The sequence below is a fragment of the Prunus dulcis genome, chromosome 1 (assembly GCF_902201215.1).
Source record: "Prunus dulcis chromosome 1, ALMONDv2, whole genome shotgun sequence".
Taxonomy (NCBI): domain Eukaryota; kingdom Viridiplantae; phylum Streptophyta; class Magnoliopsida; order Rosales; family Rosaceae; genus Prunus; species Prunus dulcis.
In genome coordinates, this window is record NC_047650.1 from 31358677 (window position 1) to 31377802 (window position 19126).

General features: G+C 37.7%; 3 protein-coding genes across 4 annotated transcripts; all 3 read left to right on the plus strand.

The window, feature by feature from the left end:
* Positions 1-1883: 1883 nt before the first annotated feature.
* LOC117618085 (mitogen-activated protein kinase kinase kinase 5-like) lies at positions 1884-5176 on the plus strand. Its single transcript, XM_034347714.1, has 10 exons — positions 1884-2161; positions 2291-3019; positions 3149-3236; positions 3464-3526; positions 3618-3784; positions 4060-4135; positions 4339-4398; positions 4492-4602; positions 4754-4942; positions 5096-5176. The coding sequence occupies exons 1-10, from the start codon at positions 1884-1886 to the stop codon at positions 5174-5176; spliced, it is 1842 nt and encodes a 613-aa protein (XP_034203605.1).
* Positions 5177-7286: 2110 nt separating this feature from the next.
* Positions 7287-12144, plus strand: LOC117614853 (mitogen-activated protein kinase kinase kinase 5-like). The gene is made up of 10 exons (XM_034343770.1): positions 7287-8162; positions 8272-9129; positions 9259-9346; positions 9858-9920; positions 10028-10191; positions 10400-10475; positions 10698-10757; positions 10843-10968; positions 11134-11343; positions 11489-12144. Exons 1-10 carry the CDS (start codon positions 7753-7755, stop codon positions 11540-11542), a joined length of 2109 nt encoding a protein of 702 aa, XP_034199661.1. The 5' UTR covers positions 7287-7752; the 3' UTR covers positions 11543-12144.
* A 1491-nt stretch (positions 12145-13635) lies between these two features.
* On the plus strand, positions 13636-19125 carry LOC117616038 (gamma-tubulin complex component 5-like). 2 transcript variants are annotated; one of them, XM_034345235.1, is made up of 17 exons: positions 13636-13986; positions 14090-14205; positions 14292-14555; positions 14654-14751; positions 14993-15155; positions 15254-15364; positions 15659-16642; positions 16721-16873; positions 16954-17053; positions 17175-17269; positions 17392-17586; positions 17669-17725; positions 17969-18040; positions 18162-18260; positions 18380-18511; positions 18610-18780; positions 18872-19125. In XM_034345235.1, exons 1-17 carry the CDS (start codon positions 13965-13967, stop codon positions 19040-19042), a joined length of 3003 nt encoding a protein of 1000 aa, XP_034201126.1. In that variant the 5' UTR covers positions 13636-13964; the 3' UTR covers positions 19043-19125. The 2 variants fall into 2 exon arrangements, with proteins under 2 accessions (XP_034201126.1, XP_034201127.1); XM_034345236.1 differs by lacking the exons at positions 13636-13986; positions 14090-14205 and having other exon boundaries at positions 14439-14555; positions 15004-15155.
* Position 19126: the final 1 nt, after the last annotated feature.

Genomic DNA, 19126 nt, shown 5'->3' on the forward strand with positions numbered 1-19126 from the left:
ATCGGGTTAATAAGTTAATAATATCATTTCATATTGATTAATAATTTATCCATTTATTTACAATCATAATTGTCATGAATTTCATATTTTAAAATGATTGAATATTAATCTCATCATCTACACTATTAAAGACTCAAAATTTAATAATTTATACTTCAACAAGAGAAGAAATATAGAAAATGTTCATAAATCCCCCTACTTAGACATGTAGCAAACAGCAAATATATAGCAACACATATAAGTAAAAATATGAGAGAGGGCCTGAGCCCACCCTGGTCCTTAGATGGCTCCGTCACTGTCCACAACCTCTTGGGCAACCCAAGGAGAGTCATAGCATCATACCGCCTAAACCCAAACCCGATGTAACCTGACATCGTCCATGCTTCGTAGCTCCAAATTTATATCGAAGGCTGACAATTGGAGCCAAATCCTTACATGTGTAGGCCAAAAGACGACAACTATATCATTGCAACGACAACGTTTTACGACGATTACTTCTACATTATAAAACAAAGAATCATGGGGAAGGGGAAAGGAATGAGAGGAATGGGATGTGTGGAGAATAAAGGGAATGGAGTGGGAAGGGTCGGCTATAAATTTTTCTTTACCCTCCTTTTGGATGAGGAAAAATAACTCAGAATTTAGCTAAAACTTGGGAATTTAAAAGGAAAAATTGACAATTTCCTTCTTTCGTAACTTAAGCCCAGAATTTATTAAATGATGCACAGAAAAATTGTAGAAATTGGAGTATCAAAATTTCCAAGTTTAATTTTCACCAAAATAGGCGTTATTTCACAATTTCCATAATTTCACTTACAAAATTCGACATACATAAATTCAAACATTAAAATATTTAATTACCAGAAATTGAAATAATGAAGTAAAATTTTCTCAAAAAATAACGATCATGTGTGTTTGGGGGTTAGCGGCAAGAAATTTTTCTTTAAGATTTTCTTGAAGAGCAGCGATCGCGTGTGCTGCACTTAAACAAGTATAGTGGTTTGGAGTATTTACTCCCTCAGACAAGGTCTTGGGTTCGAGTCCTACTATCCGTATTGTGTGTGTGAGTTTAATATGTTATCGTCCCTTTCAATAGGAAATGTCCTAAAACCAACCAAAAAAAAAAATTCAAAAAAAAAAATCAAAACAAAGATAAATTCTTAAATTAGTGTGGTGGATGGTCACACTATTGTGCGACATTACTAATTTAAAGGTTATAATATGAATGTAGAATATAATTGATAATTCATATAAAGAGATGGATAAACGCACGTGTTGGTCAGATTTTTCCTTTTAACTTTCGTCCTCCTTAATTAAAAGCATTTACTTTTATTTTAAAAACAGCCACCACAAATGGTATGGTGGCTAATAGTTAAAAATAATAAAAAGAAGGAAAGGAGAACAACTAGAAGGTCATCTCGTGGATGAATCATGAACATACATTGCGGGTTTGTTCCTGCCTCGTGTTCCAAATTCTGACTGGCTGACTCTCCGACCTCTGCAACACCAACAACGACGACAACCTCAAAGTCTCTCTCAGTCTCTCTCAATTCGTCTCTCAAGACAAGAGAGATTAGGAGGATTCAATTTCAGGCTTTCAGTCAAGTAATTTTAATTCTGAATTAAATATGTTAAATCTCAAGAGATTAGAGTTTAGTTATTGTCTAAATCTTAACAATTAAAAATCATTGACCGTAAAAATTCAAAATGTTTGAATTTAATTCAACCACATAGGAGATGTAAGTTAACCCCTTCCACAAGCAACACCTGGGCCAATAGGCCATTAACAGAAGCCATAAAGGGGCTCAAACACTTTCAAACGACGGCTGCATCTAGCTCTAACAACACCACCATCACCACCACGTGCTTTCTCACTCACCCAAATGTCGTCTTCTTCTTCATTTTCTCTTCACAAACACTCTACCACTGCCTCTTCTTCTGCTGCTGCTTCTTCTTGCTCTGTTTCAGTTTTGAAACAGGACAGTGGGGCCAGCTGTGAGCGGGATCCGGGGAGGCTCATGCGGCAGAGGAAGCTCCGCTACCTCAGCAACCTGGACCTCAGCTTCTCTAGTTCCTCTCTCACTTCGCCTGAACATTTGTCCCCCTTGCCTCTTACTGAATCTCCTCTGATCCGCAGATCCAACTCTGTGCATACAGATAGGTACTTGGACCCTGCGTTCATTAGTTTCTAATTTTCATATACCTTTCTTCCAAGTGTATGTTTTGCTTGTTCATTATGTCTTTCTTTGTTATAATGTTGAACTCTAGGTGATCTTTGCTGTTTGAACAGAAACCAGATTGCCACAACCTCAGCAACCCTGAATTCTAATTCAAGCATTTGTCAAGGGGCATTATATAATGGTGGGGGTTTTAATTACAACATGGGCCTGAATGCTTTGTCTAGGACAACTCAAGCAAATCGAATCGCAAGTCATCCTCTTGCACCACTAAGACCAGACATTGTGTGTGGTTTTCCTATACATGTTGCCACCACTTCATCCATTAATCGTTCAAGCATTTGTCAGAGGAGAATGCCAGAAGATCTTGATTGTGGATATGAAGGTTACAACTTCAGTAGGAGTGCTCCAACAAGTCCTTCATTTAGCCCTAGAAGATCAAATGCCATGGATCCTTTTCCTACTTTTGGGGTTTCTCAAGAACAATATCAGGATTCCTATCCTTCAAGATTACAACCAAACAATCCTCATCATAGTCCCAGTCATATTTCTCCTCCTCACAGCCCCACATCTCGAAGTCTACGCTTCAACCAAGAAAGTTCAAATGGAAATGCATTTGCGTTGCATCATAAATCATTTACAGAAAGGGCTGAAAGTAGTAGTCAAGTGACAGTCAATGCTCATCCTTTGCCTTTGCCTCCTGGAGCAGTGGAACCACCACAGCCATCTATCATGCATCATAATGCAGAACTTGTATCCACATCATCAATGAAAGCTCAATGGCAGAAGGGAAAACTTATTGGACGCGGTACCTTTGGTAGGGTTTATCATGCAACCAACCGGTATGCTGGTCTCCGGCATCTTTGTGCTACTTTCTCTTGACTTTGTTCTGCAATGACCATTACTTAGTTTTGCTCTTTGTTCTTTTTCTTTCGAATTTAGCTCTGTAACCATTTCTAATCATGTGACAGAGATACCGGGGCCTTGTGTGCAATGAAAGAAGTTGATCTCATTCCCGATGATCCTAAATTTGCTGAATGTATAAAGCAATTGGAGCAGGTTCGTTTCTGGAGTCCTTTATCAATTTGTTAATTCACAGGGCAGTTGCAGTTATATATTGTTGTCTACCTTTAGGTTTATTAAAAGAGCAAGTCAAACTGCAAAGTTGTTCATCTACACACATGCCACACACTTGCGCTATGATCTTATCAGCATTGTTGTGTAGGAGTTTTTCCCATTTGCCTTTAGTATGCTTTATAACTGTTCTCACTAGCTACATGGGACAGGAAATTGAAGTCCTCCGTACACTGAATCATCCGAATATTGTGCAGTATTATGGTAGTGAAGTAGTGAGTATCTTTTTCACATGTGCAAAATTTATTAAAAACTAATCTTTGCCAAATTTACTAAACATGGGGAATATTGTTTTTGCGTATGCAGATTGATGATCACTTCTACATGTACTTGGAGTACGTTTATCCTGGATCAATCAATAAGTACGTCCAAGACCATATTATTGGAGCTATTGCAGAATCTGTAGTTCGCAATTTTACTCGCCATATCCTCTATGGGCTGGCCTTTTTGCACAGCAAGAAGATAGTTCACAGGTGAGAATAATGCTCGAGTAGCAGGGTAATATTGCAGCGTCACTTATTTGTTAAAAAGAGCTTGTTACTGTATAAATTGTCTCAATAAATGATGAGACAAGAAACCTTAGGAAAAAAATGTTTTTTCTTCAAAGAGAATGTTTAGATAAACTGTAGAGATTCTAAACATCATCCCAACCGGTTAAAATAGGGAAAAAATTTGAGAACTCATGTTGCCTTTATTGGTCATAAGCTTTCCTTGCTTTATTGAATGGAGTTTTTGTTGATTGTGCTAGGGACATAAAGGGTGCAAATTTGTGCGTTGATACATCAGGAGTTGTTAAAATTGCTGGTTTTGGGATGGCAAAACGAGTGAGCTTTGTAATTTTTTTGTTACTGACCTAATTTCCTGAAAAATTCATGTTTGAATAATCGAGATCACAAGTTTTAGTTGTTGTATATGTGATTCCTTCAGATATAGTGATGTTACGTACTTGTGTATTTTGTTCCTGTCCTATCAACACCGGCTGCAGTATTGTTCTTGGTTTTATATATAACTCATCTTTTGGATGCAGCTTAACGGACAGTCAAACAATCTTTCTCTGAAGGGCAGTCCATACTGGATGGCTCCTGAGGTAATCACATCATCACTATCTAAGAGTTTGTAGATGGTCTGTGCATACTGTACCTATAATCTTTATATACCTTCGCGCGCTTGTTTTCTGCAGGTCATAATACAAAACAATCCAGATCTTGGTTTGGCTGTTGATATATGGAGTTTGGGTTGTACCATCATTGAGATGTTGAATGGAAAACCTCCTTGGAGTGACTTTACAGGAGTAAGTTAATGAAAAAAACTTTTTCATGCTTTATTATTCATCATAGTTTCTGATTTTTTGAGTACTGTCTACTGCCCAAAAGGCAACCTTTGCTCTGTTTGAGCATAGCTTTGTTGCTTTCTTAACACCTCCTTGTCTTTCTATCTGTCAGCCTCAAGCCATGTTCAAGGTTCTGGACAAAATCCCAGATATACCAGAAACATTATCTGCAGAAGGAAAGGACTTCCTCAGTCGGTGTTTTCGTAGGAACCCTGCAGAGAGACCATCAGCTAATCAGCTACTTGAGCATCCTTTTGTACTAAACTCACACTATGCCCACAATTTTTCTCTGATGAACCTGGTGAGTTTTCACATTCAACACTCAGTTGATTTTTTTTCCCCTAAAGCTATAAATTTATGAAAAGTACAATTCAAAGAAAATTAAAGCATGAAATTTCTATTATATCGCTAGTAGATTGATATCTTGGCATGTTATGTGCGTGCACTATTGTAGGATAACTTGCGTAGTCCTAGAGACCAAACTAAGCTAGAAAATGGTCGACGAGGGAGGAATATGAAACCTGTTAGCGGCTAAAGACGAAGAGAAGAGGGCAAGCCTCATGAGAATAATACTGTAACAGTAAGGAGGGTCTTGGGTTGTTGAACGAGGTTAGAAGACAGCGCCTTCATATGCGTTCGATGATCAAGATTTGAGTTCGGTAGGTTACTTTTGTTCCAAGCAAAGAATAAGATTCTCGGTGCTTTTCTTGGTTTGGGCCCTCGTTATGTTTATTTGGGCCTTACAATAAGTTATTGGCTAAGGGTGAGTGCTTGGCCAGGCCTTTTTCTTTTATAGGGAAAAATTTTGAGGTGTTTTTTTTTTTAGTACAAACGATAATTTAAATTATAAAGAATAAGATTTGAACATGAAACATCTAGTTTGCAAGTTAAAGCTCTTTTTTAGTTGGCTAAACCTCATTGACAAGGGATTTATTTGTTTTTTTATCGTGAATCAGCTGTCGTGACATTAGACCTTTGAATTTATTTATTTTGGATAAATCAGTTGATTAAATATTGTTTAATATGTGCCGTATATGTGATTCAGTGAGTCTGATTAAAAGTCACCTTAACATAAAATTCTTTATTGAGGCTTTCTCGGATAATATAGAAAAATACTCATTTAAACTTAATTATAATCTCGTAAATAAAATAATAACAATTCTAATCCCATTGAAGCATATTGCGGAGTGTCCCCAACAATGATAATTTTTTTCAACTATTCATTTGAATTGAAGGGATCCTTCTAAAGAATGAGCGTGTATAATAATAACATGTGATATAAGAAAAGAAAAATAGAAAAAAACAAAGTAAAGTTTTTCTTTGTTTTTTTTTTATAAGAAGTGAAGATGAATGAGAAGAAGACTTAAAAGTCAACTTTTCAGGTCTTTGGGGTTTATTTTTATGGACGAGGTCTTGGGGGTTGTTCAAATCCAACTTAATGTCTGTTATTAAATAAGAATGATCCTTGGTTTGAGTGGGGAATATCTCGTAAGCCTTTGTTTAATCTTAATCTTAGAGATCAACGGAGCAAGCAAGGCACTTACAAAAGAACAATATTTTGCTTTTTACCTAGTAATGTGGCTTAAACACAAATTGACATGTGTTTTTTTTTTTTAAGTCTCAAAAGTGATTTTTCCTTCTCCTTACATATATAATGTCTCCTTGTCTAGTTATGAAAAACTAAAGAGGTGGTTTATGGGATAGATGAAAGCAATTTAAAAAATATAATTCAGTTATCTATATATAAAAGCAGAGAATGGTGAAACATTTAAAATACCCAAAAATGTCTTTTGTTAATTCAAAGATTAAGAATTAAAATTATTAATTAAATAAAGATAATATGGTAAAAAAAAAAAATATTTATTATATATATATAAAAAAATAAAAAAAAACATGTCAGTTTGTGGTTGAGCCACATCACTAGATAACGAGGAATTCCTCCTTATAGGTAAGGGGAGGGAAGTATTTTCCCTTACAAAATATGATTTGAATAAGCAAAAAACTAGTGGGTTGGCTTGGCTTGCTAAACCTAAATGCATGCCACCCAACAGCAGAACAGCCGACGAAGAATACTTGAGATTTTTCAGAGACACAAAGTAATCTTACATTAAAAAACAAGTAGTTTTGACATGGAATTTGATTCGTGCCTCCTTGGCTGGTCCAGTGGGTTTTGTCGTGTTGACGATGAGGCTTTTTTGTAATTTTTTTCCAAATCCAAATCTCCATCCCATCATCCATGTGTTCCTAGTCTTCTTCGTTCAACAATAAGTTAAAAAGGTCAAAGGGGCATACAGTAAAACACCGTAACACGGTATCAACCGGACTGCAATTTTAGGTTTCAGAGTTTTTGGTTTTGTTTTGTCAATTTTCAGAACAAAAAAAGAAAGAAAAAGAAAGTGGAGGATTGGTTTGGTTGACGAAGTCCTCTCCCCAACCAGCCCAAGAACGCCTAGCTTTGCAGTACGCATACGCTTACGGCGTATCCTAGATTTCGTCAACTCCAAACTTTCGCCCCCCTTCCTTAAAAAGCATTTAATTTAATTTTAAAAACAACACCAACACCAACTAATGAGGATAATTAATAACTAATCCCATACTTACCTTAATAATTAAAAATAAAAAAAATAAGCAGCAGAAGGTCATCTCGTGCATTGACAATTTGACATTGTAAACACAGAGAGTTTGTGAGGGATTTGTTCCTCATCCTCCTGACTGGCTGACTCCGACGTCTCCTCTCTTCTCCATCACCAAACAATATTAAAGTCTCTCCTTTAGTCTCAAAGAGATTAGGAGGGAGAGAGAGAGGACCCAAGTAAGTTCCCGGCTTTCAAGTACTCTGAGGTTTCAATTCTGAATTCCCAAGCAGGGTCTTGACCATAAATAAATTCAAAGTGTTGAATTTAATGAACAAATAAAGTAAACGAAGCAAGGAGGAAATTCAGATCAAAGCTAAGCGAGAAACAACGGAGCTGCTTCCCCTTCCACAACTTCACAACATAGCTTCGGAGCTCTGCTCTCTGAGATTTTGACACCAACAAACAATAAAAGACCACGGCTTTAAGCCTTTTAACTTTTGCAAAACCAGAACCACTTGCTTTCTCCATTACCCAAATGCCTTCTTCTTCCTTTTCTCTTCGCAGACCCTCTGCCTCTACCTCTGCCTCTACCTCTACCTCTACCTCCTCTGTTTCTTCTCCTTCTGCTTCCTCTGTTTCAGCTCTGAAACAGGACACTGGGGGCAGCTGTGAGCAGAGCCCCAGGCGGCTCACGCGGCAGAAGAAGCTCCGCCACATCAGTGATCAGGACCTGTGTTTCCCCCTCTCTGAAAAGTCTCGCTCCTCGCCCACTTCGCCTGAATATTCCACCCGAAAGTCAACGTCTCCGGATCGTGAGTCCAAGTCAAACCACTGGTCCTCTTCGGCTGCTGCTGCTCCACAACCCTTGCCTCTACCGGAATCTCCCGTGATCGGGAGACCGGGCTCTGTGCCCAAAGATGGGTACTTCGGCCATGCGTTCTTCAGGTAAATAAAAAGCCTTCTTTCGCCTCTGTGTCTCTGTATCTGTTTGCGTGTTTATATGTGTTTATTATAATGCTCAACTGGGGGCGGTTTTCGTTGTTTGAACTATCAGGAAAAAAAGAAATCAAGTTGCCACAACCTCAGCACCACAGATTTCTAATTCAATCAATAATCAAGGGGCATTCTCCTCAGCACCACAGAATTGTAATTCAAGCAATCGTCAAGGGCCATCCTCCTCTGCACCACTGACTAATTCAAGCAATTGTCGAAGGGCATTATCTTCCCAAGATGTAAATAATAATGGTGGGGGTTTTAATTACAACTTGGGACTGAATGTTTTTTCTAGGACAGCTCAGGCAAATGGTGTCTCAAGTCATCCTCTTAGCCCACAAAGATCTAACTTTGTGGAGATGGATGGTTTTCCTGTACATGTGGCCACCACTTCATCCATTAATTCTTCAAGCAATTATCATAGGGGAAAGAGACAAGAAAATGAAAGTCACAACTTCAGCAAGAGTGCTCCAACAAGTGGGTTTTCCAGTCCTGCAGTTAGCCCTCGAAGATCAAAGGCGGGGGATCCTTTTCCTACGTTTGGGGCTTCTCAAGAACAATATCCGGATACCTGTCCTTCAAGGTTATCACCAAACAATATTGCTCATAGTCCCAGTCATTCTCCTCTTCCCAGTCCCACATCTCGAAGTCCACGCTTGAACCACAAAAATTCAAATGGAAATGTATTTGGGTTGCATCGTAAATCATTCACAGAGGGTTTTTCAGAGAGGGGTGAAAGTAGTAGTCAAGCCAATGCTCACCCTTTGCCTTTGCCTCCTGGAGCCGTGGTACTTCCACAGCCATCTAGCATGCATCACAATGCAGAACTTCTGTCCACATCATCAATGAATGGTCAATGGCAGAAGGGAAAACTTATTGGACGAGGTACCTTTGGTAGTGTTTATCTTGCAACCAACCGGTATGCTGCTCGCTGGAAGCTTTGTGCTACTTTCTCTTGACTAAGTTCTGCAATGACCATTAATTAGTTTTGCTCTTTGTTCTTTTTCTTTTGAATTTAGCTCTCTAACCATCTCTAATAATATGACAGAGAGACCGGGGCCTTGTGTGCAATGAAGGAAGTTGATCTCATTCCCGATGATCCTAAATCTGCTGAATGTATAAAGCAATTGGAGCAGGTTCATTTCTGGAGTCCTTTATCAATTTGTCGATTCACAGGGCAGTTTCAGTTATATATTGTTTTCTACCTTTTGTTTATTTAGACTAACCAAATTGCGGAATTAGGGAATATTAGTCATTTATACAGATGGGCACTTGAAGTATTGAAGGAGTTTTTTCTCTTTCAATTATGTTGTGATAAAACTTTTAATGGGACATGTTGCGTTGTGTCTGCTGTTATCAATTATAGGAAGGAATGAGTTGGTTGACATTAGCTAGTCAAAAACCTGCATAGTATCTCTACACATGCCACACTTGCACTTTCATCAACATTTGTTGTGTAGGAACTCCAGTTCATGCCTGCCAGTAGCCACTACTGATTATTGCACAGAGGTTGAGGACGTGTCACATATACTGAAAATATATTTCATTTATGCTCAAATATGCTACTGCGCATTCCGTAATAGCTTTATATTTTTGCATTTATCTTTAATACGTTCTAGGACTGTTCTTACTAGCTACCTGTTGCAGGAAATTAAAGTCCTCCGTGCACTAAAGCATCCAAATATTGTGCAGTATTATGGTAGTGAGGTGGTGAGTATATATCTTTTATGGTAGTGCAGTATAAATCTTGTTTATATCTTCAAATTTATTAAAGACAAATCCTTGCAAGTTTTTGTAAAATTGTGTTTGGTGTGCAGATTGATGATCACTTCTACATATACTTGGAGTATGTTCATCCTGGATCAATTAATAAGTACGTCCAAGACCATATTGGAGCTATGACAGAATCTGTAGTTCGCAATTTTACTCGCCATATCCTCTCTGGGTTGGCTTTTTTGCATAGCAAAAAGACAATTCACAGGTGAGAATAATGCTTGAGTAGCAGACTTATATTGTGACGTCACTTATCTGTTAAAAAGAACTTGTTACTTCATAAATTGCTTGACTCAATATTTGATGTTTCCCGTCAAAGAGGATTGTCTGGATAAAATGGGGAAAAATGTCTGGAAAATCATGTTGCATTGCTTGGTTGTAAGCATTATTGAATGAAGCTTTGATGATTGTGATAGGGATATAAAGGGTGCAAATTTGCTTGTTGACGCATCAGGCGTTGTTAAACTTGCTGATTTTGGGATGGCAAAACATGTGAGTAATGCCTTGCAATGTGAAATTTAATGCATATATTTTCCCTTGAACTAGTGTAGCAGTGTTGCTTCTTCATTGTTAATCTTTTGTCACTGACATAATTTCCTGACAATTTTATGTTGAAATAATTGAGATCACATGTTTTTCTTGTGTATTTTGTTCCTATCAACACTTCCTACATTATTTTTCTGGGTTTTATATATAACTTACTTTTGGATGCAGCTTAACGGACACTCATACAATCTTTCTCTGAAGGGCAGTCCATACTGGATAGCTCCTGAGGTAATCATATCACCATTATCTATAAATTTGTAGATGGCCTGTGCATACTGTTACTGTATATAGACGCCTCGTTTGTTTTGTGCAGGTCATAAAGGCTGTGATGCAGAATAATACTGATCCTGATCTTGCTTTGGCTGTTGATATATGGAGCTTGGGTTGCACAATCGTTGAGATGTTCAATGGAAAACCTCCTTGGAGTGACTTTACAGGAGTAAGTTAATGTTGAAACTTGTTATGTTTTATTCATCATAGTTTCTAATTTTTCAGAATATTGCCAACTTCCCCCAGTTTCATGTGTTCAGTGCAAATCTGAATTCGCTCTGTTTGAGAGTCGCTTCATTGCTTTTTAAACATATTTTTGTCTTCTATCTGTCAGCCTCAAGCTATGTTCAAGGTTCTGAACACAATCCCAGATATACCAGAAACATTATCTGCAGAGGGAAAGGACTTCCTCAGTTGGTGTTTCCGTAGGAACCCTGCCGAGAGACCATCAGCTAATCAGCTGCTAGAGCATCCTTTTGTACGAAATCCACATGATCAAACTGTCTCACACTATGCCCAGAATTTTTCTCTGATGAACCTAATCGTGAGTTTTCACATATTCGACACTCAGGTTTTTATTTCTTAGATCAATAAAGCTCAGAAAAGTAAAATTCACAGAAAATCAATAGACGTTTCGATTATATTAGTAAATTGATATCTTGGCATGTTGTGTGTGTGCACTATTGCAGGATAAATTGCATAGTCCGACGGACCGTACTAAGCCAAAAAATGGGCGATGTTGATCTCTCCACACACTTCCAGTTGAGAGGTGGCTTTGCACCATTCTTCATACCATGTCCTCAAGTATCATCCCTCTCCCTAAACTAATTGCAGCCCTTGTTCAAGTTAAAGCTTCCAGCCGTAAGCATTTTAAAGACTCATGGAAGGGAAGACCCAAACCTGGGACCCATATGTTTTTGGAAGAAATGGAGCCAAGTTTCTCTCATGCAATATCTGGAAGATGCTAGCTTTTCTTTGGAAATATGCCAGCGTGCAGCTCTAATGGAGATTTTTCCGTTGCCCATTTCACCTTTGCTGCCTTTGGTGAAGTTACATGGCTTTATCAGTGAACCAATTGAGAGGATTTGGAAGCTGGTTATTTTATTCCTCATCAAGTTGAGGACTTTCAACTAATATGACGGGTTCCTGCTTTTGGGGATGACTCTTTTTTTTTTTCTTTTGAGAATGTCACGTGGAGCTAAGATCAGTATAAAAATAGAGTGCATATATTTACATAGAACAGGTGATGGAGCTCATATGAATTTGTAAATACGAATTTGTGTAGCAATTAACATTTAATTGAATCCATGAAGCCGGCTTATAGAAAATTTCAAATATTCCTTTCTCGGTAAATGAGTTCATGATAAATTTCGATTCTCTGCATTTAATATGACATGCTTTCATAAAGGACATTAATTTGACATAAGTTGATAGATGAGGAGAACAATGTCATGTGCAACCACTAGTTGCATTACGTTCCTTTTGGTTCATAGGAAATGAGATTTGGGAATAGAAAATCAATTGCTTTTTCATGTTTGGTAAGTCTAGGTATGAGAAATCATTGCCTGGTTCATGAAAAAGGAGGGGGGAAAGTGAAGTCATCCTCCCAACATGGGGTTTTGTTTTCCCCCATCATGGGAAAGTTTGGAAAAATAAACTAAAATAAACTAACATTAAATACATTTTTTATGACCATTTTATCCTCATTAACAATTCAGAATTACAATATATCATTAAATGCATTATTTTTTTATTTGATTTAATATGGGTACAATTGAAAATTTATATAAACTTTGTTTTCCATTCCTACTTAAAACAAACATGGAAAAGGAAATAAAGGGATATTTCTCGGTTACTTTCCAGGCATTACCAAACGTGAGAAAGGAATCTTACATTTCCATTCCATAGGAAATAACATAGAAAATAATTTCCTCTCAAATTCATTCCATGAACCAAACGGGACCTACATGGTAATTATACTTTAGGTTTGATGTGGAATTGTTTTATTAAATTATGGGTCCATAGAATAATTTAGGTTTATAAAAAATACTCCAAAGTATTAAGCTAAATCCTATAAAAAAAGAAGAAGAAGAAGAAAGTATTATGCTAAATAAAACCTTATTTTTTTCTTTTGAGAATGCAGAATAAAACCATTGCCATTTATCTTTTTTGCTGAGAAATAAGACTAGGTCAAAAGTCACTTTTGGTCTCTATAGTTTGAAACTTCAATTACTTTTGACCCTATAGTTTTAATTCCGTCAATTTTGCTATTGTAGTTTCATATTTATAGCAATTCAAGGATATGTTAGTATTCTTGTCAATTCCTTTAACGATGCAAGGGGCAATTTTGTCAACCCAAAACCCTTAAGTGTAAAAGCTTGTTTGAAATTCTCCCCATTTCATATTATGGCTTGAAATTCAACCACTAATCCCAATTTTTGAAGAACCCTAAACCCAAATTACCAATTTCAAGTCCTAATATGAAATTAGGGGAGTTTCAGACGAGCTTTTATGCTCAAGGATTTTGGGTTGACGAAATTGCCTCTTGCACCGTCAAAGAAATTGACAGAAATACTAACTCGTCCTTGAATTGCTACAAATACGAAACTACAGGGTTAAAATTGACGGAATTGAAACTACATAGTCAAAAGTTATTAAAGTCCCAAACTACATGAACCAAAAGTGACTTTTAGCCATAAAAGTAATACCCATTATTAAACAAATTTATTTTTGTATTTATGTTTTTCTTAGGGCGGGTGCACGTGTTAACGTGTATATAATATGGCATTGCGCGCTTCCCTTTTAAATTTGTTGTATTTCTGTTATTTTTGAAATTAAAATACTGGTTCAATTTATTCTCACTGGGGACTGGGCTTTGGGTAAAGGAAATGCTACTGCCAGCTCCAATCAACCGATCCAGTGGCTAATGCTAGCAGCGGTGGTGGAACCCGGAGGAACAATACACCATCTACGACGTCGTATCATATCCGTACATACTGTGCATAGTTTAGTTTACAACTGGGTTAGGGTTTTGCAGTGATTAGCAAATTGCCATCGTCGTTGAGGTGTTGGTAGGTTAGGTTTGGTTCTCGCGATCAATCAATTCAAATTATACAAGGCCAAACTCAAACCCAGAATTCGGCAGGGGAAGGGCCAAATTCACCGATGGGGAAGCCTCTTTGCTATGGTATGAGATAATCTTTTGCTGTTTCTTCATTACAAGTTTCTAAATTTATGCCCGTCGTGATTTTCATGTTTTCGTGGAATTAATATCATCCTTGATTCGGCAGATGCTGGAAATGCAGAAGTTTCTCAAGGTTTGATCAATAGGCTTTACAGTGACTTCTCCGATGGCATTCATTTTGCAACACCAGTTTCTTCCTTGAGGACGAATGAACTTGACTTGGTAAGTCTTTAGCTTTTAAAATCAAATGTAGTTGTACTTTCTTTTTGGTAGGCTTGGAACCTAATTTATATATTTTTCCTTCCAAGGTTCGGAGTGTGTTGCAAATGTTGCAAGGATTTTCTAGCTCACTATTTTATTGGGACCAAAATGGAAAGTCTTTTCAAGTCAAAAGTGGGTTACATGTGAATCACCTCTCTCATACAAGTCTTCACGCCATTGTCCATCAATTTATGTATGCTGCAACGTGCTTACAACTGGTGGAAGTTTTAGTCAATAAAATTGAGAAATCTGCTAAATTACCACCGCCTACTTTGAGGGCTTTTGCGTGTTCTGTTTCTTCATGGCTTACGGTATGTTTTGGATTCAATTTACTGGATGAAATTTGCTATTTTCTAGTCGTCATGTTCAACACTCGTTTATAAGTGTATGTTAAATTGTGCTTGGGCAGAGGTTGCGCGATATTTCTTTAAAGGAGGAAATGAAGATAAGCAATGATGCCGTTGGAACAACTCCAACGCTATTGGGGTTGGCCAATTCTTTATCTAGGTTCGTACGCTGTTAGCTTTACCTTCTCAAAATTTGGGATGTCAGTGGCTGTAGTTTGTCCCATGCTGTTGGAGACAATCACCACTCAAAAGCTTATCAGTATTATTAATATTTTATTATTCTCCATTTTTTTATTTACCTTCGAGGTTACTGTGTCAGCCCTACATGTCAATTCCCCTTTTGGATTCTACATCCTCATGCAATGCAATGGATATCGCTGATGACAATTTATTGATATTAGTCTTTGCTCAGGTGCTGAGTATTTGTTGCAAATAGTGCGTGGTGCCATCCCCCAAGTGTATTTTGAGTCTAATTCTTCTCTTCCTGCTGCTGACTTGGCTGTGCATGTCCTTGACCATATTTACAAGAAGCTGGATGAAGTGTGTCTTGTGCGAGGTCGTGAGGTTGTTACACATTTTTTCTACAACCTTATGGTTTCTAGTTTATACTTGTGGTTCAGCTGGTTTATGTAATCCAAATTTGGAACTTATGCCAATTTCAGGAGGAAGACTACAAGATGCTACTTCATTTATTTATTGGAAGTATATTGCCATATATTGAGGGTCTTGATTCTTGGCTTTTTGAAGGAACACTAGATGATCCATATGAGGAGGTAAATGTGATTGGAAATTTGGTTTTCCATGTCCCAAAAGTTTGCAGCAGTTTATTTATTTGTTATAAATTCTTCTACATTTTTTTTGCATCCCGCAAGTGCGTGTGATGCATCCAATCCATCTTTTATTGTTTGAAAGTTTGCACGCCATATAATTCTAATTTCTGTACTCTTTGATTATAATTTATCTTAAAATTTGTATAGGCAGTATACATGCAATTTTTTTCTATTTTAAATGGGCGGTCCTATATGTATCCTTGGTGAACACTTTTCTGGTGGCTCCTGTCTTTTCAGATGTTCTTTTATGCTAATAGAGCAATATCTGTTGATGAGGCTGACTTTTGGGAGAAAAGCTATCTATTGAGGCAAGTACAGTGTCAAATGTTAGATGTTGGGGCCTCTGCCTCATCTTGTGCCAGTGACCGCATATCAGTAGCAAATGATAAAAAGGGAGTGGGCCAAAGGGAATCCATCTCAACGTCTAGTTTTATGAAAGGAAAGGAATGGAACGATAAAGACCTTCAGTCGTGTCCACTGTTTATTAAGGACATAGCTAAGTCTATTGTTTCTGCTGGAAAATCATTACAGCTGATCCGGCATATTCCCATGACATCAGCAGTTGTATCTAGAAAAGGAAATGACTGTGAGATTGATGGTTTTAGCAGTTTGGATAAAGGTGTTCTATATGGGCATAGCATTGCAGGCTTAACTTTGTCAGAGGTTTTCTGTGTGTCATTAGCAGGCCTTATAGGCCATGGTGATCATATTTTTCAATATATTTACGGTAAACAAAAAGTGGAGAGTGATGATGGTGTAATTGTGCCAGTAAAACGCTCAGAGAAAATTTGGTGTAAGTTCTTGGTTGATACGCTGGCAGAGAAAAGGTTGGTTGATACTCAATCTGCACATGAGGATGGAAAAACACTTCCTGATGCAAAGGCAGAGAAAATGCTTGCAGGTGTTGTAAATGAATTTCCTCTTTCAAGATCCTTCTGTCAAGAAAATCCGGTTTTAACAGTCTGCCAAAAGACCCTTTCTAAGAATGGGGATGCATGGAAAACGTTGAACTTATCTAGAAATTTATGTCTGCCTCCTTTAAATGATGAAGTTTTGCGAAAGGCTATATTCGGTGGGGAGAGTGGATCGATTTCTGCAGCTGAAGGAACAAATTATACTTTTGGTTTCCGGTTTGGTGAATCTGAATATCTTCGTTCACAAGACGACTCACATATGTTACAAGTGTTGTTTCCTTTTCCTACTCTTCTTCCTTCTTTTCAGGTATTTCTGATTGATAGTCTAAGAGCATTTGATATAGCATTCTTTAGGTCTAGCTTTAATGTAATTCCTTGCCAACAGGACGAGCTCCACATGTCAGAGCTCTTACCTTTCCAGAAAAATAGCACCCTTCCATCAAGAGTTCTTACCTGGGTTCAGCAGTTTGAACCAAGAAGTACTCCACTTCCGGTGGTTTTAGTGCAGGAATGTCTTACGGTGTACATCCAGAAGCAGGTGATAGCTCGAACCCATGTACAGATCTCAGTTTCTTGGTTGTGGTTAACATGATGTCTTCTTTTATATTTCCATTGTAGGTGGATTGTATTGGCAGGCATATATTGTCAAAATTGATGAATGGTTGGAAATTGATGGATGAACTGGCAGTGCTGCGCGCCATTTACTTGCTAGGGTCAGGTATGTCAGAATTACTTTAACATGTTTGCAGGTCTTGTATGTTCAACCTGTAATATCCTGGTCTATCAATAGGTATGTCAGAATTACTTTAACATGTTTGCTGGTACCTTGCCATCTTTAGGTGATCTGCTACAGCACTTCTTGACTGTAATTTTCAATAAGCTGGATAAGGGAGAAACATGGCATGATGATTTTGAGTTAAACACGATATTGCAGGTTCAGTTACTTTTATTCAATCTAGCGTTTTCTTCCTATTTTGAGTTAAACACGATGACTGTGGGATACCTGGATTTTCTTCCTATTTATAACATAGCAATGTCAATTCTTATTAACTGCAGGAATCTATAAGGAACTCTGCTGATGGTGTGCTACTAAGTGTTCCTGATTCATTGATTGTATCCCTCACCAAAAATCATGACTTGAATGGCAATGAGCAACCACCTAATATGGCTTCACTACCCTCGACTCCTCGTAAAAGTCGTGCTCACAGCTTTGGAATGGATGGACTTGATCAGCTAAAATTTACGTATAAGGTCTAGTGATGGCTAATAAAGCTTCTTTCGTCATTTAGCTCCTTGCAACCACCATGAGCGTTTATATGTATTTTATTGTCAGGTCTCTTGGCCACTTGAACTTATTGCAAATGCGGAGGCAATCAAGAAATATAACCAGGTTACTTTTATTCATTGGGTTTTGAATTTCTTGTCGAAATTTAATCATCTGTCTTTCGTTGTTCGTTTTATATATATATATATATATATATATATGTCTCTCTCACACGAATCAATCTGACATTTTGGGGGAGAGGTGATCTGATTTCAACTTGGGATCTCCTCTTGGAGGGGAGGTGTGACTACCAACTGGGTCACTTCCTGACCACTAAACTTGTTATCTAATTGTTAAACATTGATGTAGGTGATGGGATTCTTGTTAAAGGTCAAGCGAGCAAAATTCGTACTTGATAAAACTCGAAGGTGGATGTGGAAGGTTAGTTTTTATGCCCTTTTTAGGATAAATTATGAGCAGTGATAATTTACTTGGCCTAATGACAAGAGCTATTTGTGTGTGATAATACAATGACTTCGGTGGTTCTTGTTTTCGTAAACAGGGTAGAGGCACTGCAGCAAACAATCACAAGCGTCACTGGTTAGTGGAGCAGAAACTTCTCCATTTTGTGGATGCTTTTCACCAGTATGTGATGGATAGAGTAAGTTTTGTTCCTTTTAACATAAAATCACCCTTTCTATTATTAACTGTGCTGGTATATGCTTGCTTTCTGGAAAGCATATGGAATTGTTAGATCACTAACTAGTACTTGTTAAACAGGTATATCACAATGCATGGCGTGAACTTTGTGAAGGCATGACAGCCGCTCGATCTCTTGACGAAGTCATAGAAGTACATGAATTGTACTTGTTGACAATTCAGCGGCAGTGCTTTGTAGTTCCAGATAAGCTGGTGGGTAGTTTGTCTTGTTTGAGAACTCATGAACTATGAAATAATCTTTTATGCCCCGAGAAAAGCTGAATTCTGTTTATTACTCTCTTTTGCATCAGTGGGCTCTCATAGCGAGCAGGATTAACAACATCCTGGGATTAGCATTGGACTTTTATTCTATACAGCTGACACTTAGTGGCGGAACAGTTTCTGCAATTAAGGCCAAATGTGAAATGGAAGTTGACCGTATTGAGAAACAGTTCGATGATTGCATTGCTTTCCTGCTCAGAGTAATCTTCTCTTTGCATTGATTTTGATTCAGATGGGACTGATTTTAAGATTTGCATTTAACGTGTGGTTTGGTGCATGCTGATTCTGCAGGTGCTTTCTTTCAAGCTCAATGTGGGGCACTTTCCTCATCTAGCAGATTTGGTAACTAGGATAAACTACAATTACTTTTACATGTCAGATAGTGGAAACCTCAGGACTCTCCCCAGCTCTGAAAATGTTACTTCGAGACTGGGAAAGGCTTTTCTAGGCAGAACAGACTGATAACAGTTGAGGATTTCGTTTCTTTATTAATTTTCAAATAAACCATTAAAGCCCTCCACATGCAATTTCTTTCAAGCCTCTCAC